The sequence below is a fragment of the Bidens hawaiensis genome, unplaced genomic scaffold (assembly GCF_021521415.1).
Source record: "Bidens hawaiensis isolate Kalapana, Puna unplaced genomic scaffold, B.hawaiensis_p1.1 tig00012610_1, whole genome shotgun sequence".
Lineage (NCBI taxonomy): Eukaryota > Viridiplantae > Streptophyta > Magnoliopsida > Asterales > Asteraceae > Bidens > Bidens hawaiensis.
The window spans coordinates 518,566-539,627 of NW_027492036.1; the positions used below are offsets into that span (position 1 = coordinate 518,566).

At 36.3% G+C, this 21,062-nt stretch overlaps 1 protein-coding gene, 1 non-coding gene and 1 pseudogene across 2 annotated transcripts; 2 read left to right on the forward strand and 1 right to left on the reverse strand.

Moving 5' to 3' along the window:
* Positions 1-3,557: 3,557 nt before the first annotated feature.
* LOC143541533 (pectate lyase pseudogene) lies at positions 3,558-4,984 on the forward strand (annotated as a pseudogene).
* An 11,690-nt stretch (positions 4,985-16,674) lies between these two features.
* On the reverse strand, positions 16,675-16,745 carry TRNAG-GCC (transfer RNA glycine (anticodon GCC)). Its single transcript has one exon. It is a non-coding gene; the product is annotated as a tRNA-Gly (tRNA).
* Positions 16,746-17,525: 780 nt separating this feature from the next.
* Positions 17,526-20,189, forward strand: LOC143541546 (HIPL1 protein-like). The gene is made up of 7 exons (XM_077034346.1): positions 17,526-17,613; positions 17,698-17,855; positions 18,073-18,837; positions 18,904-19,120; positions 19,187-19,359; positions 19,432-19,652; positions 19,748-20,189. The coding sequence occupies exons 1-7, from the start codon at positions 17,526-17,528 to the stop codon at positions 20,127-20,129; spliced, it is 2,004 nt and encodes a 667-aa protein (XP_076890461.1). The 3' UTR covers positions 20,130-20,189.
* The last annotated feature ends 873 nt before the right edge of the window (positions 20,190-21,062 follow it).

Here is a 21,062-nt window from a genome sequence, read left to right on the forward strand (position 1 = left end):
CAGGGACCGTTTGATAACCAGTGTCATGTGTTAGCGAGCGTGGATGCCTAAGGTTTAACCGGTTAGTCAGTCTGTAGTTGACACGGGATAGTTTATCTGTTATGTGCATGAGTTTGTTGTTAGTTTGCTTACTTGAATTCCCGGGTGTGATTTGCGTTGTTAATTGATTGAATACTTAAATAATTGTTCGTTTCTTATAAAACCAAACTATTTGCTAGTGTGATCAGCACTTTGTTAATTGAATCACTTCATAATGTTAGGAATCAGTTTCACTGCACACTGACCACATACTCCTCGTGGTTCGACACCCTACTTACCCTAGCTCGCTTAGGTGATTAGGAACACTGATTTAATTATTTTTTACTAGATACCGATAGTCTAGCATCACCTACTTTCGTCCAAAACTGAACTTTCATGGGTTTCTCGGCCTGTTCGGGCCACCTTGGTTTTTTCCATTCAAAGACCGGAACCGAGACCGAAACCGATAACTTAATGAGCTAGGAACCGAACAAGGACCGACATACATAGATTGGGTTCGGTTAAGGTCTCTTTTAGGATCGGGTTTCGGGTATTTTCGGTGCAACCCGAAATGTGCACACCCCTACAAAGTTCTCTAGAATCTATGATCATTAACTATTGTAGACGTGGCCAATGTGAATAGTACTATTCGGGATTAACACACCCCACCCATGGTTAGTCACACTAACTAAGATTGGATGTTTAGCGGGTGATATTTTTCCAACAGATGACTTCGATGTTTTCGCATTAGAACATCAAGAGGGGAGCTCATAGAAACGTTGTTAGGTCTTGATCATAGAGCTCGTGGTAACTGCCTGAGAAATTGGTTGAGTCGTTGTCCAAGAAACACATATTTTTAGATGTCATATAAACATGTGAAGCTCACCAACAATTTTTGTTGACGTTTTTATGCGTGCATTCTTAAGTAATTGAAGCATTGGAAACGCATATGGAGTCACACATATGTAGAGGCATTTTGATGAAATATTTATCGTATAGTCTATAAACAGTGACTATGATCCATGACGTCATCACGCCCCCGCATTTCCGCCGTTGGTGGGGGTGTGACAGATAGTGAGTGAATTCCGAGCACCTCTGAACTAGGTTTATTCGGTTTCATCAAGTTTTCATGGAATAATTGCAGATCTAAGATTATGTTCGTGTTCTTCAAGGTAAAGATATTGTTCCATGAAGTTCGAGTCTACTTCATGTGTTTTGATGATCGGTTCTGGTACTATGATGTTCGGTTTGCTCCTAATCATCCATATCAGGCCATTTCTTTGCCCAATTAAATGATTATAACTTTGATTTTAAGATCTGCTCATCTACAATAGGATAGATCTTTTTATTTTGTGGTTAAGGCTCAAATTAATTATTAAAACATGTTGTTTGGGAAAGATGATGCTCGATTATCGTTTCCCTTCTACAAGCACAGATCATAGATCAAGTTTTTCATCAATTTTTGAGTCGATTCAAGAACCTGATATCTTCCATGATTATAGAGGTGGTGGCGGGTATGATGAAGGTTGGCGCTTGGTGATGATGGAGTGAGGCGGAGACATTTGGAGGGTGGCTGGTCGGAGGACTGTGTCCGGCATATGGGAGGCCGGTGACGATGGTTGCCGGAATTGGGTGCCGGAGCTCCGACGGAAGGTCACTGATTGATTTGTTGTGTTGGCGGCTGTTTTTTTAATGCCCTAATCTAAAATGGTAAAATGAAACTGGGATGTCGGTCCTTCCCAATGATATGTATGGTCTATTTATAACGATCAAGAAATGGGCCAGCCTTTTGCTAAATGTTTTGGGCAGTTTGGATTATATTATTTTAGGCTGATTATGAAGAATGTTTATTTTTTTCTTGACTTATTTTTCGGGTTGACCAACGAAAGTCAAAAATTGGGCGGGTTTTTGTCATAGTTTGACCGAGTGTTCAAAACTTATTATTTATATTTTTTTCAAGACGTTCGAGAAGTTGTATCCATGCGGTGAACTTCGAACAAATTGGATTTGGATTTGAAAAGGAAATAATGAGTTTTGTCATTCGATCGTTGAATCCGGTAATTCAAAATTGATTTGTGGATATTCGAGCTCCTCTCATGCCTATATAGCTTAAAATCCGAGAGAATGGTAAAAAAAGCGACAACTCCTTCATGAATGAAATTAGATGGGTCGTACCTTGAGGGGGTGAATTGAAACAAAGAGGCTTCGGTTTAGTGGGTGATTCGTGAAGATGTGTGACACGATTAAACAATTGATAATTGTGACTTGCGATCTCAATGTGGCGAATGTCATTAAATATATTTTGGTCAAGCGATTATTAAAGTCAGTGAGTAATCCGGATCCGAGGCGAGAGCTTAAGTGCACACGCTTAGCTTCAATGGGGAAAAGACTTCTAGAAAGAATATTGTTTTTTGCTATATATATGTTACATGTTGTCTTATGTGTTGTATATTTTGGGTAGTCTATAACCCAAAATCAATCAATTAAACAAATAAACAAGCCTGGTAATCTTGTATGTCATTGTATATGAAGAAATTGCAACCTGGATTATTCTCTGAATCGTATAATCACAATCAGATAAACCTATTTGTGGGTTACACACAATGATTTATCGGATAAGACAGAGAATTTCTGCACATGGAATAGAATTTTGATTGTTCCATGCATATGGATGAAGAACCAGAGAACCCTGTAACCGTTGTTCTCTTCTATCTCTATCGATCAAGATCTAAACAAAAATATATGTAAATCCATGGGATTATAACATCAGTTTGTTTTAAACTAAAAACCCATATGAGCCCAAATCAATAATTAGAAGCCCACTTTACATTATACATAAGCCCAAATATAATTATAAAGCCCAAATAACATTTTAGAGTTAAATCGAGCACGCACTCCCGCGTCACCTAATTCGTTTAATCTTTAACGTTATTTCCTCGATCGACAAGTTAATCCAATAACACTAAAATAACCAACATTATGTATGTGTGTGTTTTTGATGGTGTAAAACAACCACCCAGGGGGAGCTCACCTCGGGTGGGATCGGTCCATTTTAATATGTTAATCTTTTGTACCGATTACGAGATCGTTTACCCTTTATCTTATCTTTATATTATATGTTTGATCGGTTGTTTAATTATACTACACCCGTCTCGATCATTTATCAGGAACAATCCGTTCGTATAGTATAATATATTAATTACATAAATTTTCAATTGAAAATTATTATCAATCAATTATCGGATATGAATGTACATTAATAGTTCTAATTATAGTAGATGAGTTTGACCATACAATATTTCTGTTGGCATGCATGTTGATGATATACATAATTTGTGGTAGTCCGCATATATAACAAACATTTTAATTAGTTTTCAAGGGAGGAAATTTTTAAAAGACGGAGATGATGAAGGTGAATCACTGTGGTTAGGTTAGCTAGGTTAGGTTAATTAATTATCAACCCACTAGTGGTTCCCTTATGATCATTCCGATTCCATTTCCATTTCCATAGAGTAATTCGAATGTCTTTTTCGGCATTAATGGCCTTTGCGGTCATCATAGTCGTCGGGAGTCATGATCATGCCTTAGCCGGGACAATGAGAGAATACACAGGTCATCCAGACGCCTTCGTAGAAGAGCGCGCTCACAATGCCACCAAGGCCGCTTTAAGAGCATATAATCCAAACCCTGAATTGGCCATCCTTAATTTCAATAAGCAAATCCAAGAGTAAGTGAGTCATGCGTAATTTGTATATAATTATATTATATTATGTTAATATTAAGGTACGTGGTTTGTTGATCGATCAGGTCTTTCGATGCAGAGACAAACAATAATAATTATAATTCGACGAAGAAGAGCTGGAGAAGGAGGCTAAATTTAAATGGCGGTAGGAGGAAGTCATGCATGGCTACCAACCCAATAGACAGATGTTGGAGGTGCAACAAGGACTGGGCCAAGAATCGGCAAGCATTAGGTGAATGTGCTCGTGGGTTTGGAGAGCGCACGACGGGTGGTATGGGCGGCGATACCTACGTGGTGACAGACTCCTCGGACGATGACCTGCTGAATCCCAAGAAAGGCACCCTCCGCTGGGGAGTCATCCAGAGGAGGCCCCTCTGGATCATCTTCGCTAGGTCCATGGTCATCACCCTACAGCAAGAGCTCATCGTCAACGACGACAAGACGATTGACGGGAGAGGGGTGAACGTCCACATCGCGCATGGGGCGGGCCTCACCGTCCAGTTCGTTCACAACGTCATCATCCATGGCATCCGCATCCACCACATTGTTTCCAAGCCCGGGGGGATGATCAGGGACTCCACCGACCACTACGGCTTCAGAACCGTCAGCGATGGGGACGGCATCTCCATCTTTGGCGCTAGCAAGGTGTGGGTGGACCACGTGTCTCTGGACCACTGCTCGGACGGCCTCATCGACGCCATCATGGCCAGCACCGCCGTGACCATCTCCAACTGCAAGTTCAACCACCACAACGACGTCATGCTGCTGGGCGCCAGCAACAGCTTCCATGGAGACGAGATCATGCAGGTGACCATCGCCTTCAACCGGTTTGGGAAGGGGCTGGTGCAGAGGATGCCTGCATGCCGCTGGGGGTTCTTCCACGTCGTCAACAACGACTACAACAAATGGGAAATGTATGCTATCGGGGGGAGCATGAACCCGACCATCATCAGCCAAGGCAACCGATTCAGGGCTCCGGACAACGTCCACGCAAAGGAGGTCACCCATCGGGATCACTTTCATCGCAAAGTCTGGAGGCACTGGCGATGGAGGACCGTCAATGACCTTTTCCTTAACGGGGCCTTCTTCGTAGCATCCGGAGATCACTCAGACATTGCTCACGAACTCAAAAAGCATATGGTCCAAGCAAAACATGGTGCGGCCGTCGGTCTGCTCACTCGTTACGCGGGAGCCCTCCGCTGCAGGCCCAACAGACCTTGCTAATTAATTAACTATCTTCTTTTCGATCTGGTAAAGTACGTAGTGTATATATATATATATATATTAATTGGTAGCTAGCTAATGAATTTTATATGTAATTTTAATTTGTAATGATATTATGTTAGTTGTTAGTTTCTAGTAATTACGTACTATAAATCAGAATGTTACCAAGTTTATATATAGTCCAGAAATGCCAAGTCTGATCGATATCCCCTTTATCTATATCTTTCCGTGTTTTTAAAATTCATAGATATACATTTAAATGACGACAATAGTATGTGTTAATTAAATGGCAATGTATATATTGCCACTACTTGATTTTTGGGAATATGGTTGAGAAGCTTTTGGGTTGAATCTCAATTTTCTTTATGCGTCAACTTCCATCACCTAATAGATGAACAAAATCAATGCATAACATCTTTGGGAGAACTTTACTTCACGAATTCAAGCAAAATACCGGCCCCAGTACGCGTTTAACATGGAGCTTGATACATAACTCACGAGTAAGTGAGTAACAAGCGTCGGTTACACACTGGTTGTGCGCGCCACATAAAAGCTAGAATAAGGCAATTAAGGGGATGGAACCCCGAAATAGGTACCGGTTGCACATCTGATGCGTATGCTTACACATGTGCAGGTATGGTTACACGATTACAATTTATAACATAGATACGAGACTGAATCAAAATTTACATAAAACACGTTCAATTTTCAATTGTGAGTTTTCAATCATAACCTAAAATGAATACATGCAATTGGTCCCTATCAAAGACCTAATAACACATCAAGCGCTAACACAAATGTCTTTCGATTAATGTTTATGAAAAATTACCAGACTTGCTGAATCGATACCTGAATTGTGGGGGGAGTTCACGACCTTCGTCAACGATCGGCGATGAGTCGTTGATTGACACGTGGTTTATTATTCTCAGTAAAAAGTATTTTTAAACGGCCACTTTAACTTTTTCAGTGAAATATATTATTCAAACCAACCTACATGGTTTTAAAAAAGAAGCCCCAACTAACCCACATGAGAGAGCTTGGGTCACGATTGCCCCCTAACCAAAAGACAAGACAAAATGGTTAATAGATTTTTGGTATGCAAAACCAGTTGTTAGGTAATGCTGGAAACGTGTTCCAAAAATATTATTATATTAACTTCTGGAAATTACAAACATTTTTCACTTTTAATAGCATGTACCATAAAAAAGTGAACAACAATCATATTATTGTTGTGTAGGTGAAAATGGTATTGCATTTGATTGACCCAAACAATTAATTGCACAACTCTTCTCCCTTCATGTTCGGTGCTCGCTTCACATTGCCACCCAAAACAATCGCCCATATATGTTTTGGTGTTGGGGGCCTTTTCGTCATGGGTGTTAGCGCACCGTATAATAAGTTGAATTGTCCTACAAAGTGTCATAATAAAAATAAAAAGAATAAGAACGATTTGTTTCTTTATATGGTTGATATCAAGTTGATGGAGAGCTGTTTTAGCCAAAAACCTCACCCCCGTCCCCCAAAAAAGAAGGAACAAAACTAAAATGAATATAAAAGCCTAGTTGTAAAAACTAAAATAAATCCTAAAGCTAAACCAACATTTTTCGAGATGAATTTTTTTTAAGAGGATAATATATAGAAATACATTTTTTTTTTTACTTTTTGAGTTTTTATTTGTATTTGAGTTATGATTTTTTTATCATTTTTTATTATTTTTTAAGAGGTATTTTTAATCTCAACCATCTAAAGGCAACAAATCCTTCTCACATTTCTCATATTTCTAACCTTTTGCATTTCAACATTTACCCTATATAATATATGCCCTAATTAGTTTGATCGATTGGTAAAATTATATCATTTGAACATGTTAATTTATTTAATTTGTATCAGTACAGAAATAAAAAGGTTGTTATTAACAAGTATGGACCTTTTAGTCTTTATTTTTCACTTTTAATTTGTAAAAGAAGTTGGTAATTTATATATATACAATTTTGAGAGAGTTGTGTATCATAGTGTTGTAGCGTTTGCTTCAATTTTTGTATATCATTATCTCCACTAACTTTAATTATTATTTTTTTTCAATACAAGTGATTTTAGTATATATAGAAACACAAATGAGCTTTTATCAAAGAATTTGGTTATTGTAGTGGTAAGTTTGGTTGGGTGTGAAGTTGTAGGTCTCAAATTCAACCCTTTGATAGGTTGTGTTTTTTGTGTTATACAAATGTTCAAATAACCCCTATTAGTTTTAATCAAAATCACGTTGTTGTCCTTGAACATTATAAGAGTTACTATAATCTATAAACTATAATAAATTTAGTTTTTTTTTATATTCTTTCAAATTGTTTTTTATGTTGGTTCGCCGTCTCTAAAAAATGTCGTGTTGCACTTATTTTTTTTATGTTATTATGACACATCGTGTACAATACAACGTTTTACGTTTACTTTTCATTCGGGTTTCTTAATAGTTAATGAAATTACTTGCCGCACGAGAGGGGATGATGACCGAGGACGATGGTGCTGGTGACGCCTTCATGTTTTTGAGTAAAGTGGACGTGTGAATAAACAATTTTACACATCCCCACAAGGCAGGGGATCAAATACTAGTATCATATCTAATTTTTGAGACCTCAGTAATATTTATAATTTTGTATTAAATCCTTAGTACATGCATGAAACTTGAACTTGGTAGATGAGCATATAATTACTGAGTTAAATCAAAGGATTCTAGCCAGCCTTCGTTTTCAATCTATAATGATAATATTTTAATTTGTAGCTAATAAAACCTCCATGCAAAGGTATAATGCATCCAAGTTATAAGAGTACAATATTTTAGTCACATAATTATTGATAGAGCATCCACAATAAAAACTTCGAAAAACACTAAAAAAACATATCTATTAACTGTCATACCATAAAAAAATCATTCTTTAAAGCACTCAAAACCCACCCAATAAGAAACCCTAAAAACATTATCACATCATCATCATATTTTACAATTATTTTTTTATTCAAGACCCAACCCTCACCCACCTGACCCACCACATGCAAAAAGTTGTGTTTTTGGTTGTTCTTGTAGAAAAACATAAGGATGACAAAAATCACACCCACGACAGATAAAAATGGGTGAGGTGGACAAACACCCAAAAACACCCTTTAAAAATTTGTTATCGGGGATGCTCCTATATATGTACATTGTAACGTAACATATGTTATTACATAAAGTAAAGCGATAATGTCTTTTTGTTGGCCATGAATGTGGTTGGGATATTGGGTAAATTCAACATCGATCATAGACCAACAAATGTACTTTTTAGCACATGGTTTAGCAGAGAAGCTGGATAAAGAAGTTGCTTGCTATACATAACGTACATTCCTGATCTGGGACTTTTTAATATTCTTGTGCATTTTATACACACATGAGACTAGGTTCAAGATTCACAAGTTCCCATGAGAGAAAATCCAATTTAATTTATTTAAGTAAACATTAAAGAAGGGGTTTTATAGGGACACCAAACACCCTTCTATACACACTTATAGGACGTATAGGCCTCCATATAATCTTATACAGGGCATATAAAGAGTGTCTCTAGTAGAACCCAAGTAAGTTAAAAACAGATGTTCCTGGTCTTTGAAGTGTAGAGTTTGAGGTAAAAAAAAAAAGGTATAATATCACTAAAAAAAACTATTTCTTTTTCATGTATATTTGAAAATAGAATTATTGGAGACGGCTAACTATATATGAATCATATGATTGTCTAAAACATTTCCACTATTATTATCTAGCCCTTCCCCACCCCCCTTCTCCCCTCCCTTCCTCCCTCCCCCCCCCCCCCCTCTCTCTCTCTCTTTCTATATATATATATATATAATACAACCTAGTTGTGATGCCGGCTTGGAGGCTATTCAAGGCTCGGCCGCCATCTAATTCTTGTTATTGATTGTGATGAAAAGATAGAGACAGAGTGGGTCAAGTTAGTCCTGAAGTTCCTTCAAACACTTCATTGGAAGGTTGGCTTACATGATTCTATTGAAGAGTTTGGGGGAACTTTAGGGCTTGCCTGGCATGTCATTGTCATTAATTAACACCAAAACTTACGTTTCCTTTGGTTTCTTCGATCTTCTTAGTCCCAGACTTAAGCCTGAGCTTAGATGGTTTAGATTATCAAAAACCACGGTTTTTATGCACATGTTCCCAGGTATATAATCTTTGTTGAAAGACCGAATTTTTCATTCAAAAGCGGTTCAAAAATACCAGTATTTGCCAGTAATATTTATATAGCTTTTTTGTGCCATTGCTTGCTACAAGTGTATTTCAATAATTTGGCACCGGTCAAGTGAATTGAACACCAACTACGTATAACTCTTAACCAATTAATATAATAATTAATAAACTAATACTAATACTTATCTCAACCATAACCTTTTAACTCTTGAATGATCTCCTCCTTCAATGCATATCGACTCACCATCTATTAGATCACATTGTTGTTAAATCATAGTATAGGGTAGATTATGTAAATATCTACATGGATATCCAATGCGTGATTATCATCTAAGCAGTTAATGCAGGAAAAATAACGAATATCAGTCAAGAACCGATATTTGATATATCGGTTATCACGGCGGGATATCTGTAATTTTAATATCATGTAAAATTCATAATATATATATATACTAGCTTTTGAACCCGTGTATTACACGGGTTTTATCAAATGATAAAGATAAATAAGGTTTGTTATTTTAGTTTGATTCTCAAATCTCAAATACTTGTGAATTAATTTAACGTAGACTTAATGGAAAAAACAAACATGGTTAACGAAAAGTACTAAAATAACATTATTTTGGAAACACCAAGTGTTGATTTGCAAGAAATTTAAAAAAAAGTACTAAAGTTGTGTAGTTGGTCAAACCTTAGGTATGAAAACGACACTTGATTCAATAATGAATATAATCCACACTATGTTATAACCCACTTGACAAAATGATTTTGACTCATGACCTATGAATAGCTAGAATGAATTAGATGAGAGATTAGAAATTAGGTGAAATGTGGGTTTGGCACCTAAGCTTCAACATTTTCTTTTATTAGTATTGTAAGATGTAAGATATGTGTGTGTGTGTGTGTGTGTGTGTGTGTGTATTGTAAGGATCTTAAGAGAACCCTTTGCAAATTGAGAACTTTGAGAATCATTTTGGACCACTAAAAAGAACCTTTAAAAAAATATTCAAAAAATTATAAAACAAAAATATACGAAAATTAAAAAAACCAAAATTCTTATATTTCATTCCGGTTTCATAAAAAAATTCGTATTACACACATTTGTAAAATTTCATTTAATCTCTGGTTACGTAATGTACACATATGTACCTTATCAGTTACCTTAAATTATGCATATGTGTATAAAAAAACATGTGTATATATATGTACATATTATACATATATGTATAATTTAGCTAAAACGAGAATTTTTTTTATGAAACCGGGAAGATAAATAAGAATTTTGGTTTTTTTTACTTTTTTTATTTTTGTGTTTTTTTTTGTTATGATTTTTTTTTTGGGTTTTTTGTGGTCCAAAATGATTCTTATGGTTCTCAAATTTCAAATAGTTCTCACGTGATCATGATCTTATATATATAGGAATTTAACACTATAATTCAGCATAATCTACTACTACTAACAAATTAACATTTTGCAACTTGAAGAACACTAACAAGCATAGCAAGTATGAACTGATTAAGACTTCAAACACTAACATTAAACACTAAAAATTGATAAATAAGACATAAAACACTTATATCGAGAATATCGGTCAAATGTCAGCACATTCCTCACGCTATCATGCCCATGCTAGGCGCTAGCGCCCCCACTCACACCACCCTGTTGTGGTGTGCATGACCACGATGTCGGTGGCTGAAGAACTAGCGTCCCTGTTGGAGCACCACAACACACACACTTACTTAAGTTATGTACATATCATTTGCAGTCATTGGTGATCTACAAAGAAAAAGACATGGTTCTAGCTTTTGATTATTGTCACAAGGCTTCGTGAGGAATACAGTAGCCTCAAGTCCATCATTCTTGCATGATCATCTACTATAACGTTTAGTGATCGAACTTTATTGTCACACCCCGACTAGCAAATTGCGGAAGTGACAGACACCTCTAGTATCAACCACATTGTTTATAAAGAACAATACAAACTAATTTACAATATTTTATATCGTTCTAACTTCTTTTACAAACTAGGTGATACAAATCAAAACCAACCCGTTAAGCTGCTTTACTTCTTATTAGCATACTTGCATCAATTTACCCAGTATTGATCGCAAGTCAAACACATAGCACATCAGCTTTCTAATCCAAATCCGGTACACCTGAAAAGCATGTTAAAACGGGTCAACTACAAACATAGTTGGTGAGTTTCACGAGTTTCAAGAAATCAGTAATGCGTAATCACGGGTCATAGTTTGTATATACGCATGTAAATATGTGATGTAATTATGCTAAGCTACAGTGAAGCCTTAACTGTTCGTTCGTGCTGCGTGCCTCCATTTCCCACACACAATCAACCACTGTGACCCCCTTTCTGCCCACAACATGCCCCAAGTAGCCATGTCTAACACTACATAGCTTGTTTGTATAATCATGGTCATGTGCAAACGGGGTAAAGTCTCAGCAAACCTTGCTGTCTCCGTTTGGGTTTGTCAAACCAATAGTACTATTCACAAGCCACCGGCTCGAAGTTAATCATTGTGTTAGTGGGGACTTTCATGTGTTAGCACTTACATAATTCACATCATCACATGTTACAGGCATGTATATGTAATCAAACATGTTTTTCACACCCCAAAAACTCGTAAAACCGTTTAAAAAGAGGGGTCATGAAACTCACGGTTTAGTAGATATTCAGTACTGTATCAGCTCTTGGTTCGTCTTAATCGTTATCACTTAGTCCCTATAATCAATAATTATAATAATATTAATATTTTAATATTACTATAATCTCCATACTAAACTGGGTTGTATATCTAGCCTGGGTATGACTGTCACACCCAGAACATGTCAATAGGCTCAAATTGTGGCGTTGTTCAATGTCTAATGTTTAAAAATTAAAACTGAATTTGGCTCAGTTTCTCCGTTTCACCTGTTGGATCAAGTTGATCGTTTGTGCGTTTAGAAAACAGGTATGACCGTATAAACTCGGGCAAACGTGTTGGTTAATAAAATGATTAAAGTTATAAAGAGAAATCATATATTAGATATCTGGATTCACTACGGGGCTCATTTCCGTGTATTTAGTCTGATTTGGAGAAAAACATGCACAATCCATCAGAATTGTCCGGATTTCTCACAAAAAGTTCATTTTACTTAATTAACCCAAAATTATGATTTTTAATCGCTTTTAATGTTCTGATATTCCAACAGGTTCGTTAATCACAAACTCGTCGTTTTTATCATAATTGAATTTGTTTAACTTTTAAATTAGCACAACTAATTATCCATTTATCGTTAAATTACAAAAATTTATACACTCACTAATTAAAATATCTATATTTTTATAAAAATATTTCTGGAATTATTTGCTGATTTAATAATTTATAAAAATTCATTTTATATGCTATTTTTAACCAGTAAATCGTCCGTTTATACCAAACGATTTCTGAAAAATCCGATAAATTTACTAAGTGATTCAAATAACTCCAAAAATAGAATGTAAAATTCCCAGAACCTAACAATCTTGCCAACTGACCTTTTTGAGCCAAAAACAACTATAAAAACTTGAATAAACGCGAATCCAGAAAGTATAGTTAGGGTTCTCCAATTGACTCCAAATTTTATATGTGATCATATTATACCATACCTGGGGTTCTTCAAAAAATTTCATAATTTTTCAAGTAGTTTAAGTATTTTTACCAAATAAACATCCCTAAATGGTAATAAATTCGCCAAATATTCTCGGATGGTCTAAAAATTACCAAATTTGGACAGGGACTCATTCATATGGTCCCTGATGTCCCTATAAATTTTCATAGTCTAACACCAAGCATGTCACAATCGAATCCTAGCAGCCCCTAAACGAGTATTTCGGTAATACATTTGCGGTTTTCGATCGTTTCAACTCTTTTTCTCACTTTTCCAGGTTCTCGTCCTTTTAGTTAATGTCACTATAGGTCCTATATCACAAAAACAAGCATGTATCATCAAAATTCCAGCCTTGAAACATAGGGTTTCGGTTATGGTTTTAAACCGAACTTTTGAATTGTAAAAACGCGATTTAAACCCTCTAATCCGTGTTTATGACCAACAAAAACTTATCAAATCAGATTCCTAACCATGTGTATGATCAAAATATATTTTTGAACAATTTTTAGGGTTTTTGCATGATTAGGGTTGGTTTTTAGTAATCAAGGTTCAATTTTATGTAAGAAAACCATGTTTAAACTAAGGTTTAATGATCAAAATTAATGAATTACCTTAGGGTTTGAGTTTGTGATGAAGTATCAAAAGTACTCTTCTGATTTGGTTGAAGAAAGCACAAAATATCTCCTGTATTAACTTAAATATAAAGAAAACATCAGGGGGTGTTATTTCAAAGTTGGCGGCCGAGATGTGTTGGGCCCCTTTTGGGACCAATTTTTGGCCCAATTGCCTCATTTTGCATGCCCTAACGTTAAATCCCGAGTCCAAATTTATTTCGGGTTCGGTTTTTGGCAAGAAAAATATATCGGGTACGACAAACAGCGCGAAAACGAGTGTTTTTCGGCCAATTTTTTGTAAATTTAGAAAACACGCTATTTGTTTGTAAAAATCGAAAATATTTTTACGGATGTCTTAAAACATCCCAAATAATTGTTTTGTAAGTCTTTTTTGGCTTAACGGATGATACAATGCTTGTTTTATAATTATCTTTCGCGTTTAAAATCATAGCGGGTAGTTAAACAAGTATGTTAAGGCCATAATATCAATATGTTGGCTTATAATATACGTATATCACTTATAGATGGCCCGACGGGATATCCGGATCATAACCAGACACGTTTGGTTATTCGTTCGTTGATTACGCAATAAGCGATTAATTGCTTATTTGATATGTGAATACTAAGGCGTACCCGGTTTGTCACGAATGTCACATTTATAGTCTTTGCCTATCAAAACATAGCCATCGTAATAACTTATGGCATGCTAGCAAATGCTAGCTCAACACCGCTTTCAACTCATGACCAAAACTGCTCCACGGACCGTTTATGGCTATCATCCACCACACAATTGTGATAGCAACAATCACGAACGTTGTGATTCCTTTCGAGGCACCAACAGGGGACGTGAGTACATGATAGCAGCTAGTTCTCTTGGGCAATATCTCAAAACCCTGTCTACGTGTCCAGCAATCATTATGGTAATGGTCATATCCCTAGTGATTATCGGAATCATGACTCATCTGCTTTCCGTGTCAATCCAACAACTAACTTCACAAACACTCGCTCCCACTTTGTTGATTAACCATTTCTGTTGCCATAACATGGGGCACAATTAGAATTTAATGATCATTTTACTTTCAGACCAACCACCTTATTTTTGGTTAAGGAACTAGTTATATATATATTAAAAAATAGAAAAGAGCAAAGAGTAAACTGCGGTTTTTGTTTCTGTGGTTTGTCAAAATCTGCTGTTTTAATCCAATAGTTTCAAATCTACAATTTTCGTCCATTTTGTTTCATTTCACTTGCAATTAAACCCGACTCAACTAACCTCGTTAAGTCTAACCACAAAATCCATCAGCGTGCCCCTCACGTGAGGGGAAACATTGTCCTTTTTTCCCCAAATACACCTCAGCCCCCTTATATGCTAGTTTCACATAAAGGTTTTTCTTTTTTTATTCGTATATGGACCCTTTTGTCATTTTCTTCTAGTTCATTAACTCTTTCCATTTTATAACATTAAAATGGGGGAAATTTTGTTTTTTTAGTTTGTTAGGGTTTAAATATCGGTTAAAAGGGGTTAAAAAAGAGGAAGGTTTTACATATCTAAACCTTTTGCCACTCTTCTTGGGTATTATTAAGTTTTCTTTCTTTTTTTAATAGCGCCCCGCACGCCTTAAATTGGAGAGCCCTTGTTTCATTCTTGCCAGATTATGTTATCTTAATCGGGCTCACACTGGTTTCAGTTTTGACTTGGGCGTTATCTATAATGCAATACAATGGTATTCTAGATAATGTCCAAGTCAAAATCTGAAGCCAGTGTGAGCCCGGTTAAGACAACATAACGCCAGCTGTCACTTGACATAGGAGATTATCATTAAAATTAAACCTATCCAACATTCTATGGTAACCATTCGATATCTAACTGCTTTAAGACTTAAAATATAAATAGCTAGCACTGAAAATAACTTGTCGAAGTTATATGAAATGATGTTATTGTATACGTACTACATACGCTTAAGTTCTAAATAAAAAAAGATACTGATGGTATATTCATGTTACCGCTCGGATTTTGTAAAAAAAAACTAAAATTCATGACAATCTTAAAAAAACTGATTTGGGCTTGAAATAGGGTACAAAGTGTAAGTGCAAAATTTTTTAAATTTATGATTCGTTGTATCGCCACAAGAGCAGAACTCTCTCACGTAACACATGGTGGGACAAAAACCGGGTGGGCTCAGAATTCAAACCGACAACATCACAAGACATAGCTTAAATCCTTCGCGAGTGTTTTGTTAGAGTGCACATAACATATTACAACATATCCATGTCGCGAGTGTTTTGTTAGAAGCAGGCAGCCTCTAACGCCTTGGCTTTTGCACCTATACTTTCCGCTTCTAATTGCTTCCCCAACATTGAGTATCCCCTCGATCTCCTGAAACCATTAAAGATTCTGAAACACACTCACAGCAATTTACTAATAAAAGAAACCGACATCATACCAACAACGCCACAAAATCTCTCTTCTTTAACTGCTTCTCAATCACTTGAATCGATGCAGATGCAATCACAAGGAACTAACATGTTCTACCACACACAAACATACATTAAGAACAAGCTAGGGGCCTAGCATACCCTTTTCAAGTAACATAACATACCAAACTTCAAGCTGTTCCCCGGACTCACCAACCATATGCAAAATGCAATACAACAAACGATATATTTAGTTGAAAAGGGTATTTGGTTGAAAAGGTTGAAAAGGGTGTGTGGATAACCAAAGCCTATATTTATTTAACCTAATTAACTAACTAGTCATTATTAACAAGAAAAGAAGAGATAGATTCCTTGGCATCAAAGTCTGTACCAAGCAACTCTAATGCTCTACTGAAATCACCTCTCCCATACCCTCGGCAAGCTAAACCATATAATAACAGAATCCTTACATGTATCCTTCCTTGCTTACACCTTAATAAGTGACAAGTTTTTAGAAAGCAAACCGTGAGTCCTTTCTGCAAAACTACCAGCACTTAATTTATTTGAATTTCTTAATTGTCACAATTAGTTTTATTATTTTAATTTTAATGAAACAGCATATATCGTGTGTTAGTTAGCAAAAAAGACATGGGAGAATCACATTTTTAGAGACTGTATTTTAATATTCAACTACCTAACTCACCTCACAAAACCATTTGTGTAAAATGAAACTGAGCACCGATTGGACATCATTAATAGCACTGTAACATCTATCAGCCAGCTAATAAAAAAAATGCACCAGCCGGGAATCGAACCCGGGTCTGTACCGTGGCAGGGTACTATTCTACCACTAGACCACTGGTGCTTTACATCATCCTCCCCTACAGAAGTATATTAGGATAAGTATAAGCTTAAAATTAAATAATAATAATAATAATAATAGTAGTAGTATTTGTAAACTATAAATCCCACTCACACTCCTTTATGGTTTGTTTAATGTCAATAAAGTGAAAAAAGAAAAAAAAAAAAAAAAAAAAAACTAATGGTTACCAACTCCAACTCTCAAAAATAGGTTTCTTTTCTTAATTATTTTCAAATACTTGAATATGAAATACATGTTGATTCCCCTCCACAGTTTGTTTTTATGTTAAACCAAAGTATTATGATTCATAAACAATTTCATTTACAGACTAACAAGCAAAATAAATAAATAAATAAATAAAAGTCCTTGTTTAATTAAACTTACAAGTTTCTTAGTGCAGTTGTATCCACCATTAACAATTATATCCACTGAGATCTTCCAACATTAGTTTAGATTTAATGAAATTGGTGGGGGCCATCATCACTTACTTCTTGTTGATAGGCCTATGCCTCCATTGTCAATGGGGAGATAAAGAGAAGAGAAAAATAAGACCTTTGTTTAAATATTCTAGAAATCTCTACTTAATTTAGCAAGGGGCATTAAATGTCTGTTTTTTCTGCATGATTAGCCAGCCTGCCTTTAAAGCTATCACAACCACCTTCACATGTTAGGACTTTGAACAAATTGAGATATAGACAGACTGAACCATATCTATATCTATATCTATATATATATATATATACATAGAGAGAGAGAGAGAGTGGGAATGATTATCTGTTAAAGATGGAAGCTGGTTTTATTCCCTTGCTTTGTCTTTTACTCATCATGTATCCTTACCCTTGTTCCTCACTGCCCATGTGCACCAGCTTGAGTAAGTCTCTTTTCACTGATAAGTGAACTTAATTACATATAATATGAGTATGATGACTGACCTTGTGTGTGTAAAAATGAAAAGGGGCACCTGTGATGGCAAAGGAAGCTTTGGCATTTTGTCCGTACAAGGGGAGGGTGTGTTGTGACTCAACCAAAGACTCACAACTGCAGATGCAGTTTGAAGCTATGAACATCTCTCTTCCTAGCTGTGCTTCTCTTATCAAATCCATACTCTGTGCTGTAAGTTAGTTAGCACTAGCACTAATTTGTTACTCATAGGTTCAAATTCCAACTACTTTTATGTCCAAAATTTATGACTTCACCAGTCAATTTGTGTGAAAGAAAGAAAGAAAGAAAAACCATGATTTGATTTACAACATGCATAGGAGCTTGTGAGTTAGTTGTTATAATGACAGACCGACTGACGGACCGACCAACTGCTTGTTGAATTTTTCAGACATGTGATCAGTTCTCGGCAAACCTGTTCAAAGTCGAATCACAGATTCGTTCTGTTCCACTTCTTTGTGACAAACAATCTGCAACAAGTTTCTGCAGAGATGTATGGGACACATGCCAAAACGTCTCGATAAGAAATTCCCCCTTTGCGCCTTCACTACAAGGTGCTGCTGGATTGCCACAAAACACCTCATCTAAGCTCACAGATCTCTGGCAATCAAGAACCGACTTCTGCACTGCGTTTGGTGGCAGATCAGATGATGTGTGTTTCAATGGGAGACCGGTCCAGCTTAACTCAACCCGAACCTCCTCGGTCCCTCCAAAAGGCCTATGTCTTGAAAGGCTTGGAGATAAAGGGTACATCAACATGGCTGCTCATCCAGACGGGTCAGACCGTGCCTTCTTCTCAGACCTGCCAGGCAAAATATGGCTAGCAACCATTCCTGCACACGCTTCCGGACAACCGTTGGGACTAGATGAATCTGCCCCTTTTGTAGATTTAACAGATCAAGTCAAATATGACACCGTGTTTGGGTTGATGGGGATTGCATTTCATCCAAACTTCATCCAAAACGGCCGTTTCTTTGCTTCCTTCAACTGCGACAAAGAAAAGTCCACCACGTGTTCAGGGAGGTGTGCTTGTAACTCAGATGTTGGTTGTGACCCTTCAAAAATAGGTACTTCTGGTGGAGCAGACCACCCATGCCAGTATCATAACGTTGTCGCAGAGTACACTGTTAATGGAACATCATCAGAGCCTGCAAAGGTATTCAAACAAAAACTGATACTGTTATCTATAGCATATACTGATCGATCTCTAATATGTTTGAAGGCAACAAAAGGGAAACCTACAGAGGTGAGGAGGATACTAACGCTAGGACTTCCGTTTACAAACAATCATGGCGGTCAGATTCTTTTTGGGCCTGATGATGGGTATATGTATATAATGTTGGGAGATGGTGGTGGCAAAAATGGTCCTTTCAGGTTAGCTCAAAATAAGAAATCTTTGCTTGGAAAGATCATCAGGGTGGACGTCGACACCGTACCTAGTAAGTATTTATTTGGTTTTACTTTAGATATGCCTTTTAAATAACAGTGTAGGTTGATAATTTCAGAAGAAGCAGATGATCTGAATCTATGGGGAAATTATTCAATACCGCGTGACAATCCTTACTCGGAAAATAAAGAATTGTCGCCTGAAATATGGGCCCTAGGACTCAGAAATCCTTGGCGTTGTAGCTTTGATTCTGAGAGGCCTTCTTACTTCCTCTGTACAGATATTGGTCAGGTTCGTATCGTATGAATATTAGTTTTTGTGTTTTCTAAGTCTTATGTACAAAAACAAAACTTGATTGATCAGGATCGTTACGAAGAGATTGATGTTATTACCAAGGGTGGAAACTATGGGTGGAGTATATACGAAGGCCACCTTCCTGTTGACTCTCAACAAAACAGTGCATCCGATCTTATATTTCCAGCAATGGGTTATAGCCACTATGATGTAAACAAAAAAGAGGGTTCTGCAGCAATAACAGGCGGGAGCTTTTATCGTTCCACTACTGATCCATGCATGTATGGCAGGTAAAACATTTTTCTTCCGTTTTGATATTGACTTGTAAATTATACTTAATATAAAAGCCACTGGTTCTAACTTGTAACTATAAATGTATCTTTAGTTACTTGTATGCAGATCTGTATGCCACTGTTTTATGGGCAGCTGCTGAAACTCCAACAAACAGCGGGAACTTCACCTCAACTTCAATCCCTTTCGGCTGTGCCCGTGATTCTCCATTGGAGTGCAACTCTGTACCAAACACCGACTTAGCTGCTTTAGGCTACATATACTCATTTGGAGAAGATAACAAAAAAGATGTATATATATTGGCAAGCACAGGTGTCTACAGAGTAGTTCAACCAAGTCGTTGCAATTACAGTTGCACAAAGGAAAGTGGAACACAGGCCCAAACTCCTAATTTTCCACCACCTTCGAATGCTAATCACCTGGAATTTGTGCTCTATATCTCTTTGATGCTGATCTTAGTAGGCCATATGCTGTAAGCGTAAAAGCAAAGAGCATAATGGCCAGTGTTTTCGTATATGTGCATTATTTCAGCTTGTATGTGATCATGTGAAAAAGATTTTTTTTTTCCTTTTGACTTGTTTAATAAGCAGGTGTAGTGATCTAGATTCCACATATTGTAATTTGTGACAGTTGCGCACGAAATTTTGTACATAATTGTGTTACTAATGAGTCATGTATGCAGTGACATGCTTAAAACACTTGATAGATAATAAGTATATATTAAACTGAAAACAAAACATTCAGAAATTATGAAGTTTGTGGTATAAGAAAACCACAATAGAAAAGATAGGCAATTGCATAGTAAGAAGCCTTCCTTGCCTGTGGGGAAGAAAAAGATTAAATAGTAATTGTATGTTATTTAAACCGTTACGCTTTTTTAAGGAGAAGTTAGTGAAAACCTGCATGCCAACGTGCTGGTGACTATTTAGTTAAATCACTAAACAAGTCTCAATATAGTTTATTTAGATAATTGAATTATCTGATAGGTTGAAGTAGTGTTTATAAGTGTTCAGAAGTCACCCCATATAAGTATTTACTTACATCAGATAAACGTAATGAATTTATCATTTAACTACATACATAATTATAAATCAACCTAAAATGTTGTGTGATACATGGGAATGGATTTCTTTGTCTTTGGCCTAATGGTATCAAGGTGTTGAATAAGGCTTTGTCTATTTTTAATAGGTGAGGATTCAAGTCTTGTCGTTGTAAAATAAGTGTAATAATTTAGGAGTAACATTTGATTTTTCGTTCTAAAAATTTTGGATTTGTTATTAATTATTTGTGATTTTGTCAAAGTAGCAGCATAGACTTCAAATACTTTTTAGAGTTTTGGGTCTTCTGAGCCTAACCCTACCCTGTCATCTAAACCATGAAGTATAATCTATGCATGTGTGTGTGTTTTG

Coding starts and splice junctions, on each gene's coding strand:
- LOC143541546 (XM_077034346.1), top strand. CDS start 17,526: ATGGAAGCTGGTTTTATTCCCTTGCTTTGTCTTTTACTCATCATGTAT. Junction 19,360..19,431: donor TCTGTACAGATATTGGTCAG/GTTCGTATCGTA, acceptor TTGATTGATCAG/GATCGTTACGAAGAGATTGA. Junction 19,653..19,747: donor GATCCATGCATGTATGGCAG/GTAAAACATTTT, acceptor ATGTATCTTTAG/TTACTTGTATGCAGATCTGT.